Source organism: Amphiura filiformis, chromosome 5 (assembly GCF_039555335.1).
Source record: "Amphiura filiformis chromosome 5, Afil_fr2py, whole genome shotgun sequence".
Classification (NCBI taxonomy): Eukaryota; Metazoa; Echinodermata; class Ophiuroidea; order Amphilepidida; family Amphiuridae; genus Amphiura; species Amphiura filiformis.
Window position 1 is genome coordinate 4,166,658 of NC_092632.1, and position 23,417 is coordinate 4,190,074.

A 23,417-nucleotide genomic window follows, 5' to 3' on the forward strand; every position below is an offset into this window, starting at 1 on the left:
ATTCCAAACTTTGATTCCAATGAATTGTACTCCATATAGCTTGTTAAATATACACATAGACTACAGATGGAATTTGTCTTGTACGCAGGTATACCTAAAAAGGCAAAGATTTATTTAACGTATGTGAGTGTTTGATATGCTAATGTTAATAATATTTGTTTTCTGTTTCTTGATAGTCCTATTATGGAGACCAGCGCTGAAGACAACCCTTCTTCTGCATCCTCTTCCAATGGATCTCAACCTCCATCACTAGCAGCTAGCCAAATCCAGCAGCATCAACAGCAGTCTGTGACCAGCGACAGTTTGCACATGTCTGCTATGAAGAGTGCACAGAAGCTGAATGCTTCTAACCTTGCTAACAGTGACAATAAGGAAAACATTGCAAGCCAGCACAAAGTTGATGTCAGTCAGCTGTCCAACTTTGTGAGTGTAAGGAAGTCAAGCTCTTCAAGTCAAGGAAGTGTCGGGGAGAGTAAATACGAAAGTGAATTTCACATTGATAATGACGACCTTTTCTGTAGCACTAAAATTCATGACTCAAAAGTGGGAGACATGCAGAGCCATTTCCAGCAAAATGAGAATGGACTTGCAAATGATATGAGTTCTTTGATGATTAACAATCAGTCGCTGCACAAATCATGGGTAGCACCACAAGATCAAGACACTAGTATTTCTGCTGCTGCAATAGCACATCAAAATCAGTCTCTACTGAATCATTCATCTAGACCAGTTGATTATCACTCACAAAGCAACCTTGAAAACCATTACAAATCAATGCATGAATCCAGAATTGAAGAGCAGTTACAGAACCTTAGTATCCATCAAGATAGCGCAGCAGTCACTTCTCAGCAGCAAAACCAATCTGTCCTCAATTACTCCTCGGCCAGACCGAGTGAACAGCAGAACCAATCTGTCCTCAATTACTCCACAGCCAGACCGAGTGAACAGCAGAACCAATCTGTCCTCAATTACTCCACTGCCAGACCGAGTGAACAGCAGAACCAATCTGTCCTCAATTACTCCACTGCCAGACCGAGTGAACAGCAGAACCAATCTGTCCTCAATTACTCCACTGCCAGACCGAGTGAACAGCAGAACCAATCTGTCCTCAATTACTCCACTGCCAGACCGAGTGAACAGCAGAACCAATCTGTCCTCAATTACTCCTCGGCCCAACAGCAGAACCAATCAATGCTCAATTACTCCTCAGCAAGACCTAGTGAACACCAGAACCAATCTCTGCTCAACTTCTCCTCCACTATACCAAGCGAACAGCAGAACCAATCTATGCTCAATTACTCCTCTGCCAGACCAAGTGAACAGCTTATCATCAATCCGTGGGATAGTGGATTGATACAAAATTTACTAGCCAATTTGAAGCCACCACTCACCTCTTACCCTGGGTATACAGTCATCGAGAATGGTCTTCCTGGTATTGGGCCTGACTTGGCTGTTGGTTTAGGTAAGTTTTGATACCTTATCATTTTATGTATTTTGTAGGAATACATGAAATAAGGTGAAAATAGTGTAAATTGTCAACTTTAATGTCAAGGTAGAGAAGTAATGGCTTTTCAACCAGTTACTCTATATTCAACTAGCAAGTGAAATAGCCTAAAGCCTGAAGTAGAAGTATCAATGACATAAACCCTAGTAGGAGATGCATCAGGCTCCTGAGGAAAGACCTCAACAATATAAATCATAATGCGGTTCAACATTTTTGGCAATAAACAAATGTCAAACTGCCTCGTATCAAAAAGAACAGACTTTAAACAGATGGTGTAAATGAGTTGCATGAGTCTTGCAAGATGAATTTGTGAGAATCAATTTGATTCACACAAAGTTCAGTGAATATGTACCCCTGTATTGGGTAAAGAGTCCCTGACCCAATATTGGAGTAAAAGTCATGCAGGTTAACAATTGGACATAATTTCATTATTAAAAGGGCTTGACAGTCAACTGTTCTTATTAAAACATATATTTTATGCCTCTTACAAGTGCCAATCTACATGTTTGTATTAATGTTGAATCCAATTAATTTGACTTTGGCAGGTAATGAGCTCTACACCATATCTGAAAAAGTAGGTCAAGGTGCGTTTGCTACCATCTACTCAGCTAACATTCTTGATGAGGATGATTTTGAGTTGGATGGAGGTGATAAAAATGTAGCGTTGAAAGTGGAGAAGCCAGCTTGTCCTTGGGAATTCTACATCAGCAAGCAACTACAGATCAGAACCAAGAAACTAGGTGGAGTCAATGTGGTATGTTACTGTTATGCAGCTTTATTCATAGTTATTTGATATAGACAGGTGGTTTTTGAAAGATTTATTGGGTTTTTTGGTTGCCTGCAACATTTGATTGAACTGCAATTATTGCCACAAATGTGACGTGTCATGTCAAAAGGAGACACTTTTGGGCAGGATCGTAAGGATCTGCCCGGGTTGATTTTTTCACTATTTGGGTTTGTTGAGAATTTGTGATGTTATTAATGTTAAAAATATTGTCTGCTAGTTTCAGGCTGGAATATAACTGGCATCTTGTATTTTTGAGACATTTTCAAGTTAATTCCTATACTCTCAACATTGTAAATAATATTTTTAAAGGCCTATATCTCAATTTCCAATTTTATAATAACATAACTTACAAACTCAATATTTTCGCTTAGGAATGTCCAATTTCATTGGGGAAAACGGTGTCCAAAAGTGTCTCCTTTTGACATAACACGTCACAAATGTATACCATATTCGACCTAATTATTCGGTGCTTAATTTTTGGAGACGCTTATTGAAACTGATGAAATGAAAGTCAAAATGGTGAATTTCCGCACAGAAACTTCCAAAATGCAGTGTTTCTGAAGTCAAAATCAGTCGTTATCCTAAGTCACAAGGTGTGCATGATCAATTTATTTAGACATTTTACCAATTTTATTTGTTCAGGTATATCAAAAAATGGGTTAAACATGCTCTTACAATGTATCAATGTGCTGCCTTTCGTCAAATAAAGGGTTTTAACCATATTCTGATTCAGGATCAATATAGCCAAATCGGACCACTGTACACAAGATCAACTCATCCTATTTAGTACTAAGAAGTTTGAATCTGGGAATAATTAATATAAAAATGTTTAATGAATTTGTCACTTTATTCTTTTTGCCTCCACCAGAGCAAGTCCCTGATGGATATTGAGAATGCCTACTTGTTTGACAATGGTAGCTGTCTCATCACAGAACTGTATACTTCAGGCACATTGCTGGATGTCGTCAATCGCTGTGGCAAAGATGGTTTGCCGGAAGCAGTCATCGTTTACTTTTCTATAGAATTGTTGCATTTGATGGAGAAGATGCATACCAGTCAGATTATCCATGGAGACATCAAACCTGATAACATCCTGCTGACTAACATGGAGTAAGTATTAGTCATCAGGTATGCATCTTAAGTGAGCTATTCCTTTCAAAATCCATATGCCCCGGGCATTGCCCCCTATGGAAGACATGACCTTACCCTTTGCGTGAAAGATTAAGGACATGTTTACCTTAGAGGGTGTATGGATTTCAACTGGAATAGCCCAATAGGTTGCATTAAGCTTCAATTGAATACAAAGCAAACAGATAGATTGGTTGAGTATGATTTGACACGCCACATTTTTCTAACTAATTTGTGAAGATTTTGAAATCCGCTGCTAAAAGGTCTATTTACCCTTTGCACAAATCTGCCATCTTGCCACCAAAACGAGGTCCTCCCGGCAAACGCATGCGCAGAAAGTACATTTTTGTTTCTCACGCTTTTCTAGGAACGTGCCAGAAGGTTTTTTGCAAAGCGTATGCCGCAATTAAATCACACGTTTGACAGACGCACACACACGCAACACACTTTGCGGGTAGAATCTCATTTTGAGATGACCGTACGAATAGCAAAACGTTATTTTTTGTTTATTGTCATGTCTCTCTATTTGTTTCTGTACATAGCACGGGTGATTTCAATGGCAATGAGGGTTACCCAGCCATATCAGAGGGCTACACCAAGTATATCAAGTTGATTGACATGGGACGTGGCATTGACATGAGTCTATTCCCAGCCGGCACTGTATTCACTGCAAGAAGTGGAACATCAGGGTTTGATTGTGTAGAGATGCAGACAGGCAGACCTTGGACATTCCAGGTAATATATCCAAGCTGATTATATGGATTTGGATGAACAAAAAGCTCTCTCTTTTCATTTGATCACTACCAGATTGCTTCCAACTCCAGAGGTACACTGCTATGCAGATACTTTGTGGCTACTCAGTACCAGTGCAGCACCTACGTAGCAATGTACCTGTGGGGGCAGCAGCAATAAGAATCTAGCCGTGTTTGTTAGTGCATTCACCACTAAAGTTGTGCTGTGTTACACAGAGAACAATTGTTACTTGTTACATTTGGCAGAATGATAATGAAATCTGTTGGATTGTCAAACTCTAAATGCACTATCATGTTTGAAACACGTTTATGTCGGTAAGATCCATTGGCAGAAAATTGAACATTGGCATTTGGTTTGACTAAATGTATGCATCATGAACTAAATTTGGTGCTCAGTGGTATTCGAGAGTTATAAAAAATGTGTACACAGCTATTTTGCGGTTCGGGGTGGATGTGTTTTTTTCCTGAAGTTGTTCATTGTGAGCTTTGATCTAAAAGCACTCATGGAACAAAACATGGAAGATCAAATGCTTAGAATTATCCAGGCAAGTTCAAACACTTAAAGGCAAGTTTTGAAGCATATAGGAACTGGTCCAATCTGGGGCAATAGGAAAGTTGCTCAAAGTTATGCATGAGCTTAGGTATGCACAAGTATTATTACAACAATAATCCATTTGCTGATAGAAGGCAAGAAAAATGCCCTTACATATTTCGGATATAAATCTTTTGCTTCAAACAGAATTGTTTTTTGCAGTGCCAGTATTTGCCTTTTAAAAAAGAACGTGTCAAATAACACTGTAAAGAATGATTGTGTAAGATTTGCTGTTATTTGTATTCTCTAGACTGACTTGTATGGCCTGGCCGGGACACTGTTCTGTATGTTGTGTGGTACCTACATGAAGACCTACCAGGAAGGAGGAAGATGGAAGACTACTGCCAAATGGAAACGGTAAGATGAAAGTCTCCACTTATTCAAGTATGATATGAATATGGGGTTCTTACATGCAACTTGAACATACAGGGTGTCCCAAAAAAAAGAGGCCCCACATTGCACCCTCTTTTTCTCCTATTTCTGAAAAGTTGATCAAATATATTTTGGTATATAAAGAAACCTTAAATCGTTAGCTTTAATAAACCAAAACAATTATTTCAATCGGCTCATAACTTTTGAAGATATGTCCTTTTAAAGAAATGTATCTGTTTTTCACTCTGTCCACGGAGGAGGTTTGGCTACTTCAAAGATTGAAAAGTGCATATACCATGCATGAATATAAAACATTCCTCGATGATAACTTTATAAAATAACAACTTTATTTTTAGGGAATGGGCTTTACAGGTGGGCTTATGGGTTATGGCATTTGTTAAGTGTCATTATTTTGGGCGAAATTGATGTGGGATGGGACTTCTTTTGCTATACTTGCAATTACTTATGTTTTTCTCGTTTCTTGCTTTCTTTTTATTGACAACATAAGTCATTTCTCTTTTTGTATTAAAAGGTAGCCCTGAAAAGGGCTGTTTAGTTTGTCTTTGGTTCTTTTGAAGTGAGTTTACTGTGCTGCTCTGCCCTCTACCTGGTTGCCTCCATGAAGAATACAGGTTTCAGCCCTAGTTCTCATTGCATTAATTGCGCTATGCACCATCCTTGTACGCGGATACTTCATGAATGCAGCAGAAATACGGGTTGCGAAGATGTTTGAAGCTAGCTGGTGATCCTCGCTTATAGTGAATGCTTTCCCAAGCCTTATGCTATTATCTATCCATGTCATTAACCGTGTGTTCCGTTTAAATCTTTGATGTAGCCAAACCTCATCCGTGGACAGAGTGAAAAACGGGTACATTTCTTAAAGAGGGCATATCTTCAAAAATTGTGAGCCGATTGAAAGAATTGTTTTGGTTAATTAAAGCTAACGATTTAAGGTTTCTTTACATACCAAAATATATTTGATCAACTTTTCAAAAATAGGAGAAAAAGAGGGCGCAATGTGGGGCCTCTTTTTTTTGGGACACCCTGTATATTCACCTTGTTCATTTTCATGAACCTGTAGTCACTGTTGGGGAGAACATCTGTAGCATGTGACCATAGTTGCAAGGCATCCAGGAATAACATGAGACAGACTTATTGGAAAAAGGTCTCATTTTAGATTCCAAAAACCCAGTCCAATTGTTGGTAATTCATGAGGTCTATTGTTTTGTAGACAAATTTAATAGAATGTTTTATTAAATAGATCCAGTCATCTGGAGAACTCATATTTTTGTTAGATGAAGTCACCAGCATTGAGACCAAAACCTTTGTTCTTCAGCTGGATGTATGTCCTACTGTCGTCTGAGCCAGTCGTAAGCTAGCCAGTAAATGTATTAAATAGATTTTCCTTGTATTTTTACAGGTACTGGAAAGCTGATTGGAAGAGCATACTAGACTCGCTGCTCAACATTCCAAGTTGTCAAGAGCAACCATCTTTGGCCAGTATACGTCAAGATCTGGAAGTTGTTTTCGATAGCCACTACAGAGAGTCCAAATTTGAGGATGCCATGGTCAATCTAGCTAACTTGATCTGAAGTCAGGAAAAGAAGCTGTAGAAAGGAGACTGCTTTGGTGCAAAATATCATGTAGGAGGCCAAACCAGGTTAATGGCTTAGAAAGGCCAACTCATCCTGTAGGAAAACCTGTCACCTAGAGCTGGTTATCAGATTCTGTCATATTTATATAATAGTGTCTATTAACTAAAAGCATTCTAACAATTTGTCGTTTCGGGAGATGCATCCAATGCCCGTAGAAGGAAAGTGGTAAACAAGATACATTGGTGGACTTGCAAGCAAGTATATATATTGCTTCAGGTAACCCAATTGAACTCCTCACATAGTCACTGATTAATCTGATGCAAAATCTAGGCATGACTTTTTGTATTAGTTACACATATTCATGAACTAAACCAACCATTCAGTAGTATATTTGCTGGTGTATAAACATAATTGATTAATATATCCATTTATATAAGAATTTGTGTCAATGTTCATACTTTTATGTTGTATACAATCCTTTTGTTCTGTCATATGAATTTCCATGTGCTGTGTTGTGTATACCCTATGTTTGCAAATATTATTTCTTATTGTAGCAAATGCTAACACAGTAATTTTGTATTATTTAATTTACTAGCTTTCTGAATGTGAAATTGTGTTAGCAATTTCTTCATGTAAATTTTAAATGTTAATATACTCACATGCTTACTAGGCAATGGTCATGAATATATCATGCAATACATGTAATCCTTAATAAGCACCTACCAAAAGTAATTATCCCCCGCCCCTTTAATGAATGACCATTATTCCAAAACGGTTAATAGTATGCAAAAATTAGGGATATGCATTTGAAGCAGAATTTATTTCTGCGCATTATGACACTTCATTTGTTGCAATGTTCCCAATATTGATGTTGCAGCATACATTTAGATAAATGTAACTGAAGATTTGAAAGTTTCAGCAAAATCCTATTGCCTTGTATTCAGTATCGATGGAAGGAAATGTTTCCGCCTCTTATTGGATTATTTTGTGAATTTGGAGGAGATAAAAACATGTGATAATCAGTAAAAAATGTCATTATTCACATCAGTTATCATTGTTTACTTTATCCCGTATTAGGACATGACAAGTTCAATGTTTTCTGGGACCAAGAAGTAGAAGACCAAGGGTTACATTTGTTGGTAACACCTCCCAATCGGGAAATTTTGAATCTGGGAGCTTTACCGCTGAAAGGACAACTTTGCAATTGTAGGCCATTGAGGACCTTGTTGGTCAGAAAATTATTAAAATCTTCATGTTTCAATTTGAAATTACATGAATACTGATCCCTAATATGAATAATGACAGTTTTGATCCCCTCCAAATGCATGAAACAAAAAGGATAATCCAATGAAAGCTGAACATATTTCTTTCAATGGATAATGAATACAGGACAAGAGGATTGTACTGCAACTTTTAGATCATCTAAGTGTATGCTGCGGCATCAATATTGGGACCATTGCAACAAATGAAGTGTCATAATGCACAGAAATAAATTCTGCTTCGAATGCATATTTTGGAATATTAAATGGTCATTCATTAACTGGGGGTAATTACTTATTGGTAGGTGTTTATTTAGAATGTTGGTGTTCTACACTGCTCACAAAAAGTATGGATATGCTTTAGAGGCAATTTCTTGATGACAAATACTAAATGAGAAAAGCAAAAATACCATGACCTGATTTGAACATGTTATGGCATTTTACATGATGAAAGGCAAGATTTTAAAAATAACAAATTGAGTTACTCACTCCAAAGCTCCTTCCCACTTGTGACATGACGGTTTTGTGCTGTGTGCATCATAGGCATATTGGAAGGGAAATGTCATTTTGCCAATTAAATGGATACAAAGTGAAGAAATTAAGTTGTATTGTGAAAATGTGGCGAACAAATTTATCTATCCAGTGAACTCTTAAATTTCCTTTAAGTAGTAACAATATTTCTTGTGAGCAATTTATTTTATAAACATGAGGTTGATGGTACATGTGACCTAGAGGTGGAACAGACTACCACTAATCAAATCTGGACTACGGGTTTGATACTTCCTCAAGGCCATTGATGATATGTCATTGAGCAACACACTTAAAGACCCTATACAAAATTGTTGAGTGATTGTACATTTTTCTAAGAGTATAGGTGTGCTAACATACCCTGCAAGTGATAAGACCAACCACAGAATAATAAAGGTCAAAGGTCGCATCAGGCGGCAAGTGACATGATGGTTGTAGAGAGCTGGCAAAACCGCTCGGCCTTGTGGCATTTTCCAAATACTCGGTTAGTTTTGTGGGGTTCATTATCGAACCCCAACGGTTTTAGCTTGTATTTATGTTATTTATTAACATAGGCCTATTTGTTTGTGATATTTCAAGCGTTTTAACATTTCAAAATAATCCCATTCAATAAGCCCAATCGGCCTTGGAAGTTTGCAATTCATTGTAGGACAGTTTTTGCAGTTTTAGGACACTTCGTCCTTTGACCTTTTAGAAAATTCAGAAATATTGGGTTTTTGTACGTACAAAATATAATCTCAAATGTTTTACAATATTTAAAACAATATAAAAAATATTAGTATTTTATAAATTAATTATTTGGTATTTTTAATGATCAAAATTGTGACAATAATAAGAAAATTAATAATAATTACGTAAATTTTCCCGATATCTCAGAGGTCAAAGTGTCCCAAAACTGCTCTCAAAAACCGGAAGTTAGAATGGCGATTGGGCTTATTACACGGTTGACGATGGAAATTTACTGAATTTAGAGAATGCATGGCGCATACCACCTGGGTCACATGTTAGTCAAACATGTAAAAAAACTGTACTGTTTGTAACTGATTAAACATGTCACAGTCATACTTACGTATTGGTGTGCTGCAAAAGAATTTGTGATATGAGCTTGAAAGATAACAATCAGTTTTTGTATGTGATGTTTTTATATTTTTGTCTCATCCTAATGTTAATAGTGCACTTGTATTATTGGTATTGAAAATGGTCATAGAAGTAAATTGGGAAAATATGCATCATTATTAAGGCACTTCCAACTATTTGATACACCAGGTACTGCGTAATATTTCTAAAATGTGTGGTATAGTCTATCTACCTCCATTCAGCGGCACTAGTTTTGAAGTTCAGCATGTGATGAGTTGGCTTAGCGTTGTTTCTTGCGTGCACATATGCGCCGCTTTGATGTACACGCACCAAGTAATGCTAAACTAACACAGATCACACCAAACTCCAAAGCTAGTGCCGCTGACTGGAGGTAGATATACAAGGTGTCCCATAAAAAGGTTACATGTAGAAAATGAACCCCATTTCGTTATGGTACAACAAAACAATGTCATTTTTTTAGATATTATTTATTCATCCTTCTTGTAACTATTTGCTAAGTTTCAATTCCGTATCTTAAAAGCAACTTAACTTATGAGCGCGAGATGACAGGAGTGTCAAAAGTGGCTAACCATCAAAATATCGCACAACGAAAGGTAAACACACGCACAACATTTTTTCATTAGGTCTATTACTTTTTATGTTTCTCTTATTTTTTATTGTTGAACTTATTGCTCAAAAGAAATATATTGAAAAATTAAATATTGTACACTGAAAATGAATCAGTTTTAGAGCTTCTTGACTCTTGGAGGTAACAAATAAAGAAAGATGGTCATTAGAAAAGAACATGTTTTTGGTAAATTCAGTTCTGCACGCTGTATCTCCTGACATCAACATACCGTAGTAAAATGAATAACAATCTTTTGCATTTAGGCCTTGCTTGGATTTTGTTGACTTGAAATCGCTGCTGTTTGTTTTTACATTTCTGTCTGAACTCTTGAAATAATACTGAAGAAGTTTTATTCTTTGTTTATAAGAATGCAATATCCGCATCTGCCATGCTTTGGCTTGGCCTACTCAGGTGCCGCGCCAAATGCACGGTTGCTGTGACTGACGGTGGTATAATGAACCTTGTGTTGCATTATACCACGTAAAGAGCTTGGTCAGGAATGCCTGGAATACGGCGAAAGTACGTAGGTTGTGAACTTGACTTTCACAGGGGTACTAGTAGAGGGTACATAGATTATGTCATGAAAAGGATGTTTATATTCGTTAACATTAACTTACATTATTTTCAAAAATCTACATGTAACCTTTTTTTGGGACACCCGGTATAGACTATAGTGCAGATTGAACAACATTTGTAATATATCTGCAAAACTGTAAATTTAACCATTTGGTATTTTTAGATCCATTATCCTGGGAGCTATGTTTTAATGTGAAAGTACAAGGTGTGTAACATAATGTAAACAATTGTATTCAACTGGCTGACCTTTTGCATGCACAGTAGGGTTTGTTATCAGCCATATACAGCCCCATGGTGCATGCACGTCGGGTACACATTCATGATTGCAGCATGTACCGGAACACTGAACATTTTTGATACATGTATCCTTTACTTACATGTCACATATATGGGATGTTTTTGTTTGTTGTTGTTTTTTGAGAGCAAAGATTCTGGATTTGTATGGTGAATCATCACATCAGATTGACACTGAATGCCACAGGCACAGGATTAGCTTGCCTGTCAATCAGTTATTATGTGCATGAAATCCAAACAAGTGCATTGTGCTATTTATAACTATTATGGTTGGGCCCATTACTGGGAATTGTGATGGTGTGGATCCATATGTAACACTATGGGAAATCGTCCATATTGGATTGTGACACTGGGGACCCAAAATGCACTTCATTTCAGCAAAGCCCTGAAATCAGATTTTAATGGTCCGAGACGTTTATGATTGTTGTTGAGTGTGCATAAAATAGCACAAGGCATTAGACTCATTTCCCAAACATGCACATACTCAAGCTCAAAGTTTATAGGCTGCTTGGTTAAATAATTTATAAAGGTACTATTTTCTCCTCCTTGGGCAACGTGCTGACATTATAGTTTTAGGCAAGGTTCTTCTGCAGTCTGCCAATTTGGCACTATTTACATCGTAAATACGAAATTGGGGTTCTGATGGCTAATTGAATCACATCAGCACCTTATTCACACTGATCGATCAAGCTACGTAGCAGCACTGCATGGCCCGGTTCTTTTTGCGTGATAATCAGGAAGACGAGTAGAACACTGCTGAAGGACCTTGCCTAATACTATATACTCCATGTTTCAGAATCCATGACTTGATGCGTGTTGTACATAATCAAATCTCTTGACTCATTGCATCCCATGGAAACGTCATGTAAACATGGTTGGAAATAATCTTTTGTACAGTTGTAACCTGAATATAAATATGTACATAAGTGATTTTCTTGATTGAATAATAATCCAGCATATGTTTTGATACTATTCATGCAATAAACATTTCTATTGTTTATGTGTACCATACATGAAGTTGTTGCAGCATATTTATTTGTTACTCGACTAATGGTTTTCAATGGAAGAGTAGACGATGACTTAGTACATTGTATTAGGAAGGTACATGAAGATAATGTTGACTCCAATCACATTTTCAGACACAATAAATCATCCTGTTTGCGTAGTTAACATCAAAGCGCTTTGGGGGCACATTTATTCAGCATCTTTAAATGTCACTTTGAAATTGACTCCAACTGTGTTGTCACTGACTGGACTTTGCAAAAAGCACTGTAGTCCTGCAGCTAAAAGCACTTCAGCCAACAATTAGGGTAGGTGTTGCATGCAATATTTTCCCCTGGTTAACATTTGCACTATGTGATACATTAACATGATGTACATAAATATATGAGGCTAGATTCTGCTGTGTTCAGTTTTATAAGTACAGATTTATTGCCATCATTATTTCCTCTTAACAAAATAAAAAGAAATAATTAAATTTTATCAGGTTTCGAACTCACAACCTCTGGATCCATAGTGATATACTTTGCTACGAGTCGTTCTGCCAGAAAGGCATTTTGTTCATCGTACTTATTGATTAAGGAAAAACGTGCAGACACACAATATACTATTACTATAGAAAAAATATTAAATTTGTGTACATCGTGGAATATTCAACTATGCTTGTTACTCCGCGACTAATCATGTTAACTACACGCGCGTACAATGCTACTCTACGCATCAATATTAGCGAGGCTATCTGCGTACAACTGCTTACTACGCACAACCACGCAAAGAGTGTGTTCCACGATGTACACAAATTTGATAATTTTTCTATAGTATATTACTAATAAATAATATGTAGGCTATATAATCTGATCAATAATGAGCCTTGCAAATGTTTAGCAGTAAAAAAAATATTGCATGCTGCGCCCAGCTGTGCACGCCATTCTAATGATTCTAAATCAATCCATGATGTTTGAGTCTGCCAATTATAAGCGGAATAATAGTCTTTGCTAATAGTCTTTTCAAGTGTTAACTTGTGTTGTCAAATCGCACCCTACTTTTGCAGTTGAGATTCAATGTCGTTTGAAAATGGGAGTATGAAGTGCAACCACAGAATTAGAGAAGGAGAACAGGGACTCCCTATACCACCATGTACAATCGCTCCGTCGGCTATGGCAAGAAAATTGGGGGTATTCGGGTCCTTGCCGACGGTGAGCAGAGACAAACAAAAACAATTCTGCATCTCATCTGAAGTGTCTTGGTACTCCCGTGCAGGTCGCATCAAGTGCGTCTCTCAAATGCCTCCATCATCTATGTCGCTCTTGCATGACAACGAATGCCTCGTGCACATTCTGAGGGAAACCGATTACCCCAAACTCTGTATCAAGAAGGCGGTTGAGTCCCGGTTCTCCTTCTCTAATTCTGTGAGTGCAACAGAATGCTTCTTGTGTACACAGTTTTATTGCAATTTAGACACATTTTAGAGTACAAATTACATGCAATACACTGAAAGTATACACAGTGTTACATGCAATACAGCTTAATTACTTTCAAGTCTCTTACCAGTACTTCAAGCATTATTACCCAGTGCCAATTAATTGCCTATTCTCATAATCTGTTGATAGTCAGCAACAACACACCCAGTATTCAAACGTTGAAAGCACTCCCCTAAATGTTTCCTGTTAGAGATCTTGATACGTCGGACAATGACTCGTAGGAAATGCCATACTGTTTAGGAATTTCAGAGGCCTCGTCAAGATGTGAATTTATAGTAAAATATTTCTGTCTGAATTTAGGTAACAACAAGATGCACATGCTGCACAGACTTAAGAAATCAGCTGACAACTCCAGACCTGTACAGAAACAAATTTGAGAACAAAATATATACTGGTCAATGTTGTTGCTTCATAAGTGGAGCATGATACAAACAACCTAGCATCACATCATGCAATGATTACAACACAGCTGCCAGGCATCACATCATGCAATGATTACAACACAGCTGCCAGGCATCACATCATGCAATGATTACAACACAGCTGCCAATTAGTGGGTGTAGGGAGCAGACATTAAACTGGCTGTGTCCAGTGCCGCCGACAAGGGGTGGTTAAAGGGGTGCGTTACTAGGGGGCCCGTAAAAATAAAGAAAGGGTTCATAAAAGCAAAGAAAGGAGAACTCAGGGGGGCCGTAAAAAGGACCCTTGTGATCATTTGACCCCCGGGCCTGTAATGGCTCTCGGTGGCACTGGCTGTGTTAGATATTGCAATAATATCAGATCAAACAAATTTTGATAAATTGGATAGTCTAGAGATACCAAACAATTATTTAGTGACAAAAATTTATAAAAAATGAAAATAAGAGGCATGGCTGGCTATTGAATTGTGTTAGGAATCTTCTGGATCGGGTTATCTATTTAAAAAAAGGCAACTTGTTTAGTAGGGGCTTACCTATAATGGCTCTTGTGCATTCTAAATTTCTCTAAAGCTTGGGTGGGTCGTAGCTATGGGAACATGTCCTGACACCATGTTAGAGGGGGCACCAAATCTGTCAACTAATGTATGTATTGCCAGAAATCAATCAATTTAGCTCCCCCCTCCAAATAAAAAGTCACAATTTGTGTGCGGATTTCAACAAACTTTGTCGTTTAAGGCCAAAATTCACCTAGATTTATACTCAATTTAATAATAATTGTGCATGATTTGGTCAGGAAGAGTCACACTTCATAGTAACAAAATATATGTTCACAGTTTCTTACAAAAGTTACTCACCAATCAAAGTTTTTGCTCTGATGAATGGGTTGATTTGTGATACTACTATGACAGCAAGTGGTAAGTAAAGAAACCACATACAATACACCAACCCAAACACTTTGTAAAACACCAACTTATTCTTGTCATTTTCTTGTTGGTGTGTGGCACGTAACTCAAAGAAAAACCAGAATATCATAATGACCCTTATGATGAAGACTGCTAAACCCCACCATGCTTGGTAGTAGGCTTGGTTAGATAAGGCGTCTCCAAGAATCTGTAATCACAAAGTATAATTAGATGCACTAGCGGGACACCCGCGCTTCGCGCGGGTCCCCGCTAGATGAGTAAATGGGAGCGTTCACTATAACAGGAAGAATTACTGAACAGGTAGAATCATTGAAAAGGGACATTTTATTTATCTTCTTACATTTTCTTTTTTAGTTTCTTCTGCTTAGCTTGTGATTTTCCGTTTCCGTGTTATTTATTTAACCCCGTTCTCATTATTTTCTAAATCTGTTCTTTCTTACATTTCCATTTTTTCTTTATTTGCTGCTTGTGATTTCCCGTTTCCATGTTATTTATTTAATTCTATTCTCATTATTTTAGCTTCTTTTTTTTTGTTACATTTCCTGATTAGTTTCTTTCCGTCTTTGTTTCGTTATCATAATCCCGTGACTCGTCCATGTACCTTTTTGTCCTTTATTTTTCCTTCATTCCGTATTGTTCAGTTCAGTTCAGTTCAGTTCAGTTTATTTCATCCATTCAAAATACATGTTAACATAATACAGAATAATATTTTCTTGTATAAAACAGTGTGGAACATAATAAATTATATGACAAAAGTATGAGAAACACTGGTCTCTGGCTCGCAAGTTGTGTGGCTCTGCGCCGTTTATGCGCGCATTGGCGTAGTGCGCATTACGCACGCGGCGCCGACGCGCTGCAGTGACGCGTAGGCTGGCAACAGATTTTCATAACAAAAACCCGCTTTTACCCATATTTTGACTGTTTTTGCAGCCAATTCTTGACCGTTTTCAACCAAATAAAGTTTAAACACGTTCCCGTATATTCCTCGATCTCCCGTATGAATTTGGCGACATTTGGATCGAAACTGACGGAGCCTTTCCATGATACATAGATACATAGATAGATAGATACAACATTTCCCTATTTATAGTAAGATGTATATGTTAGCTCATCAAGGGCAGGGTCCTGACTGGGATTTCTACTGCCCCCTGCAATACCACAGTTAAAGTACACTTTTTAATTCTGAAGTGATATACACTCACACTGGCTGATCAACAGTCATGACAAGACAAGTTGATCCATTGGTTATCGCCTCTTCTACACTATTACCAGTGCATATACAGACCATGGAAGAATTGAAATAAGTTACTTTAGTACTGTAAAACATGCAAAAATGTGCCACAAAAATATGCATGCTCACAGTAGCCAATTCCTCTCCCTATGCAATATTATTCATTTTGTGTAATAATCTGAGCAAGAAAGCTTGGAAATGGCAGCAAAGTGCATCAAATATTCACTCTTCGTTGATGATAGTGTTTTGCCATTATTAAAAAGTTGCTACTTACAATAGATAGGAAGACACAGGTAAGGTAGACCACACTGTAGCCACTCCACACAATGAACAACAGGTATTTCTGTCTTATGTCTACTCTTGTTATTCGCCAACCTCTTGCTAGTAATAGTAATAATAACACAAACAAACATTGTACTACTTCATCTAACCAACGACCACATTCTCTTAAAATGGGTTGTCCGACCCCATCAGCAGCATATAGAAGATGATGAGCGCATACACATGCGACTGCTACAAATTGTAAAAATATGCAAATTGATTGTACTAGAATAACTGGATGTTTGGGTACTTTTTGGACTAAAAAGTGTACCAAGTTTAGTAACAAGTATAAGCTTGTGAATGTGATGAAAATTTGTGGCAATGTTTGTTGGTCAACAGATAATTGATGTGTAAAGAATGCTGTGTTGTTTCCTGGGTAGCCATTGACGAGCCAGATGTCATAGTGAAATAAGATTTCTGAGTTACTTGGATACCAATTACAGTTCTCTGATGGGTTGCCATGGTTACAAGATGCAAATGTTATGTACCAATATCTGCAAATACAAAAATGTAATATATGTTATATTGCTGAGTTACAAATAACAACATCACCACACTCTTAAAATGAACTCCTCAGAAATTAATAAAATCTATTCAAGTTTGACAAGTATGACTATTCTGAGTGGAATATAACAAAATCTTTTCAAAATGACAAAGCAATCTATTCAAATATTTAAATAAAAATAAATTGAATAACATATATGATAAACAAAAAGTGATCCCGCCCGGGAATCGATCCCAGGATTTCACATAAACACATGCAACCACCAGCACCATCCAACATCACCAAGGTCCAGTAACACAAATACCACCCACACCACCACCATCCAACAATGACCAGCCCAACAACATAACCACAATACAACAACAACACTCCACTCCAACAATAACACCCCAATCAGTACCAACAGCATCCCCACCATCCAAAAACAACAGCACCATTCAACAACAATACCACCATCCAACAACACCACCACCAAACAACACACCATCATCCAACAACATCAACACCATCCAACATCATCACCATCCAACAATAACACCACCATCCAACAACACCACCATCCAACAACACACCACCATCCAACAACATCATCACCATCCAACAATAACACCACCATCCAACAACATCACCATCATCCAACAACAACATCACCATCCAACACCATCCAACAATAACACCACCATCCAACAACACCACCATCCAACATCATCACCATCCAATAATAACACCACCATCCAACAACAACACCATCCAACAACACACCACCATCCAACATCATCCCCATCCAAAATCATCACCATCCAACAATAACACCACCAACCAACAACACCACCATCCAATAACACACCAACATCCATCCAACAACATCATCCCCATCCAACAATAACACCACAATCCAACAACAACACCACCACCATCCAACAACAACAACAACAACACCATCCAACAACAACAACAACACCACCATCCAACAACAATACTACATCCAACAACACCATCCAGCAACACCCCACCCCAGCAACAACACCTTAACAACAACATCACCATCCAATAACAACACCATCCAATACAATCACCCAACGCCAACACCATCCCAACAATAACCCATCATCACCAATAAAACTTGATAGACCTATACTCACATCTGTTGTGTGTAATTGTCTACTTTGAAAGTGAACTGATATCCAGGAACAACATCCCCATGCTTGTTACCACACAGACCATTCTCCTGGCATGGAATTATCCGAAGCATGTCGTTTCTTCCATCTACATTGCAGACTTCATCATAAGCGACATTTCTTATATTACTAAATATATCTGAACAACTTGATCCATCCCGAAAATCATCTTCAAAAGTTTGATTCATAAAAACCAGTGTTAACGTTTTTGTAACATCGCCATCAGCTGTTATATTTCCATAGACATACCCCGTACTCTGTTGCTTGGAATACGAAGATGTTTCGAAGGCAAACTTGGCAACAAAGGTCTTTAAATCATGCGTTCGCCATGTCCCTTGGACATGTTTTGATGATGAAGAACCAATCAACAAAAACAACAGCAAAATCATCTTATTGACAACTTTAGAAAATAATTTCTTCCACACAAGTTCCATATCTAGAACAGCTTTTTATTATTTGTGTATAGCGCCATGCTTGTTTATGTCCCTGTTTATGTCTATCGACCTTTGATCGTCACATGGCACAACATAAGACTTTACTATCTTATATGATTCTTATCTGATAACTTCGGTCCAATAAGATCTGTCAAAGGTTTGTTAGACTGGGCTCTTTTTTTTTTCTTAATTTTTCTTTCTTTCTTTCTTTCTTTTTTTTTTAGTATTTATCAATTTTTGATTGGAAAGAAATAGTTCAAAACCAAGAGAATAATCTTATCAACAACAAAAAATAAAAATCTTGGACCCATCTAGTCTTGATTCAAGCCATCCTGAAGCCAAGTTATGACATTATGGCGGTAACGGCTTTCCATAGGCGTGGAGCTATGCCGACCAAGCGGTTCGTCGAAAACTAGGGATATAAGATAATATCCCAGGTAAAACTGACCCAGGAAAACTGACAGTGCCAATCGGAGATCATCATTCGCCGTTCGACCCCCCTCCCCGGAAGCTATTTTAACGTGCCTCCTGGCACGTTTGTGCAGTCAGAATAGAAATCCGAGCAGTGAGAATTCAAAATCCGTGCTTAAAATATTTCTATACTCGTTTCAGCCCGAAAAATGACTAAGAAATTAAAGAAGTTCCTCCACAAAGCCCGCCACAAAGTAAGACTAATCTAGTCGGGAAATTCTATATCCTAGAGTTTGTGGTGATCAGTCAAACATTCAATTGGCAGGGGAAATCATTAATATTGCCTCACAACCCCTCTTTCCTCCAAATTTTTCGGTCACTCGTGGGGGAAAACCTCTGGACGAGAAAATCCGCAACCGGCGTGGGGGCAGCTCCATCTACCGGACAGAAAATGTCCAGAATTGCCCTGTGCATCTTCTTTTGTAGACCGACACCTTAATTTGGGGCAAAAATAGTGTAATGTTGCAAATTACCACAACATATCACCTTTGTTTGTGCTAAAATAGTGTAAAATGGAAAGGTTTTGCGCGCTTCGTGCGCAATTGTCCCAGTAAAACAGGCCAAAAATTATGACCATCAGGAACATTTTCATGAGCGGCGGTGCATCGCCGCTCATCGCCACTGATATGCAACCCGGGACACCAATAAAAAAAGTAAATGCGCAGCCTGTATGCATGCAGAACTGGTAACTGGGGCAGCTTGATAATCCCTCTGGCTCAATATCGGGACTTTTTTATAATAAAAATGTACAATACTTATGGCCAAATTAGTGTGAAAAAGGTTAAAAGCGCGGCTTTCCTCAACATGCTCATGGTAACCTTTAAAGACCATATAATTTATTTATTTATTTGCGATATATCATATATAGTAGAGAAGAGTCCAGTTCAGTGAAAAAAAGCATTGCTGAACCATATGATAATTCAATTATTTAAAAAATTGATTGTTTTTCATTTGCTAAATGCATGTGAAATCAGCCGGTTTAAACTCTTAGGTGCTTACAAGGTAAAGGTATCATAGAGGTAAACACTTTCAACGCTAAACACATAGACACTTAATGATGAGCACATCAAATCATTTGGTTATTAAACGTATCAGGTGAGTAAAAAAGTGCAATAGGTCAACGAATCAATATTCACGCAAGAACCAAGTTGAACTTTTCCATTATTGAAACTTTTTATAAATGCCACACTCAATATCACCTTTTATGAAAAAAGAAAGTGAACCCTTTAACTTTTATGAGTCATTTTACGGCGATACCCATTTTAACTGTTTGTCCATGCAATTTGCACGCATTCCTTTTGGCATTTGAAAAACCCGCCCATAAATGTGTATGTTTCTTTTATAGAGAATGAACATTTTTAATGTAAGGGTAAATAACCACAAAAATAAAAGTAATATACAAGACAGCTCAAGATCAGAGACAATAAAACTTTGGGTGCTCCATTCTATTTCAGTGCCAATGAGGTTAAGAAAATGAAGAATCATGAAGAGGGTGTTTAATCTTTTGTAATGAAATTTCTATGCAACTTTTTTATGCAATTTACCGACAACTTAAATGCACCTTTGCATCACTTAAGTTGCAGAAATCACATTTTGAGAACTTTACGCTACTGTGCGACAGGTTAAGAGATGATAGGGACACGTGAGCATTTCATTCAACATTTAATAAAGAGGTTCTGTGTACTATCAATTAAATGAATTAGTAAAATACATTGGTGAACCAGACATGTATCAATTTTCAACTTTAAGTGCATATCATTAGATTGGTAAACTTTCCTTCGAGGACTGTTAAATGTCAAAAATATCATTTTTTAATAATTTGTCATAAAATTTGTATTATATCGCAAATTTCAAAAAATTCAAAATTATTTTATATCAGTTAAGGCTATTCCTCGTACTCAGAATGTCTGAGTGATGTGCTCTCAGCTATTAGCCCTTGACGATTTTAACGCGTGATTTGTAAAGGTTTACAGAACTCGAGGGGATACAACCCCTCTGCCAGCAACCCCTTCCCCCTCACGCTTGTCTGCGCTAGCTGATCTTTTAGATTTTACGTTGCTAACGTGCAGTGACTTTTTTCTTCTAGCCCCTGCCTCAACCAATCGCGATTCGTGGCTTCGCCGCTCACCTGCACTGCTTCACAACCTATAACTATAATACTGAATATAGTCAAGTGTATCCCTAGTTGCAATTCAGAATACTTTATACCTTCTTTGTTGATACTTTAATCGATAACCTATTGCTATCTATACTGAAGATAGCAAAGTGTATCCCTTGTTATCGTTCAGCATATACTATACTTCCTTTGCAAGATATTTAAATTAATGACTCATTGCTATCTACTGAAGATAGCAGAGTTCACCCCTTGTTATAGTTCAGCATACATAACGCCTTCTTGCTATAGGCCTAGATATTTAAAATTAATGATGACTCGTTGCTGAAGATATGCTGTAGATATTTCAATTATAACTCATTCATTGATATAATCCACCCGTTGTTATAGTGCAGCACACTTATAATGCCTTATTTCTAGATATTTTAATTAATGGCTCGTTGCTATTTACTGTTATGATAACAAATCCACCCATTGTTGTAGTGCAACGTACTTTATGCCGTATTACTAGATATTGTATTACCTATTGCTATCTACTGAAGGTCTTTAAAAGTCCCTTCCCTGTTATGTTATGCCTTCTTACTATATAGATATTTAAATCTGGGAAGAAAATTATCAGCCCGTTCCCAGTTACAATTATTATCCGATGTAACATCCTAATCATGAAAGTTGAAAAGAGCTTTCCTGGTCTAATAGACTTCTAGTGGCAACGACTTGAAGATTTGAAGAACGATCATTGCTATCTACTGAAGGTACAAACAAAGTCCATAATTTTCATCGATCATTCATTGCTATCTATTGGAGAAAACAAAGTCCATTCCTTGTTAAAGTGCAACATGTTTTATGCTTTCTTGCTAGGTACTTAAAATCAATAACATATTGCTATCTACTGAAGATGATAATATAATACACTAATCTTTATTTTTCGCGATAAACGTGCTCAAGATAAATAACACTGTTCTTCTACTTGTCCATGAGGTTGAAATGTTGTGGATGCCTTTTTATAGTACAGCATAGCCAGGGAGTTGGGCAGCCGCCCCCTCCAAATCACCAAAGACCAAAAAAAGGTCCATATTTTTAATGCTTTTTCGGTCCAAAAAAAGTTATTTGCAAGCGTGGCGAGCGAAAAAAAATAGGTTCTATATGTTTTCTTAATGGTCAAAACAAATTTGTGGGGAAAAGTTAACTTTTGGGGAAAAAATCCACTTTTTCCAAATCAGCCCCCCCCTCCCCAACAAATAAATCATGGCTACGCCCCTGTGCCTTCTTGCTAGGTACTTTTTTGCTATCTACTGAAGATATTAAAGTCCACTACTTGATATAGTACGTACATTGCCTACTCGCTAGATAATATAGTCAATGACTCATTACGATCTACCAGGCATGATCATTTTCAGCCTTTTGCCTGAATTCAGGCAGTTTTGTCATCCAAATTTACGCATTTTTATTTTTTCAGCCTGCAAAATACTGTATATCTTCTTGGTTGGTAGATACTTTAATCAACAACCTATTGCTATATCTACTGAAGATTAGAGCAGATATATACCGAAGATAGCAAAGTGTAACCCTAGTTATAGTGCATAATACTTTGGTAGATACATTAATCAACAACCTATTGCTATCTACCGAAGATAACAAAGTGTATCCCTAGTAATTTTGCAGCATATACTTTATGTCGTTTGGTAGACCTTTTGATATATACTTTAATCCACAACTTATTGCTATCTACGGAAGATAGCTAAGTGTATTCATAGTAATAATGCAGAATACTTAATGTCTTCTTGGTAGATACTTTAATCAACAATCTATTGCTATCTACTGAAGATAGCAAAGTGTATAGTGCAGAATACTTTGCGTCTTCCTGGTAAATACTTTAATCAACAACCTATTGTTATCGACTGAAGATAACAAAGGGTATCCTTTGTTATTTTGCAGCATACTTAATGTCTTCTTGGTAGATACTTTAATCAACAGCCTATTGCTATCTACTGCCGAAAGCAAAGTGTACTCCTATAGTTACAGTGAAGCATACTTTATGTCTTCTTGGTAGATATCTTAATCAATAACCTATTGCTATCTACGTAAGATAGTAAAGTGTATTCCTAGTTATAGTGCAGAATACTTAGTCTTCTTGGTAGATACTTTAACAAGCAGCATATTGCTATCTACTTAAGATAGCAATGTAAAGTATATCTCTAATTACAGGACAGAATACTTTATGTCTTCTTGGTTGGTAGATACTCTAATCAA

At 37.3% G+C, this 23,417-nt stretch overlaps 1 protein-coding gene across 1 annotated transcript in view; it reads left to right on the forward strand.

Annotated features, from left to right (window-relative positions):
• Positions 1-8,350, forward strand: part of LOC140152509 (uncharacterized) — a 34,392-nt gene extending 26,042 nt beyond the window's left edge. The window contains exons 15-20 of the mRNA XM_072174849.1: positions 177-1,462; positions 2,050-2,258; positions 3,160-3,401; positions 3,962-4,154; positions 5,014-5,120; positions 6,556-8,350. Coding sequence (XP_072030950.1) covers positions 177-1,462; positions 2,050-2,258; positions 3,160-3,401; positions 3,962-4,154; positions 5,014-5,120; positions 6,556-6,727 — 2,209 coding nt within the window. The 3' untranslated portion in view covers positions 6,728-8,350. The remainder of the gene's footprint in view (positions 1-176; positions 1,463-2,049; positions 2,259-3,159; positions 3,402-3,961; positions 4,155-5,013; positions 5,121-6,555) is intronic.
• The last annotated feature ends 15,067 nt before the right edge of the window (positions 8,351-23,417 follow it).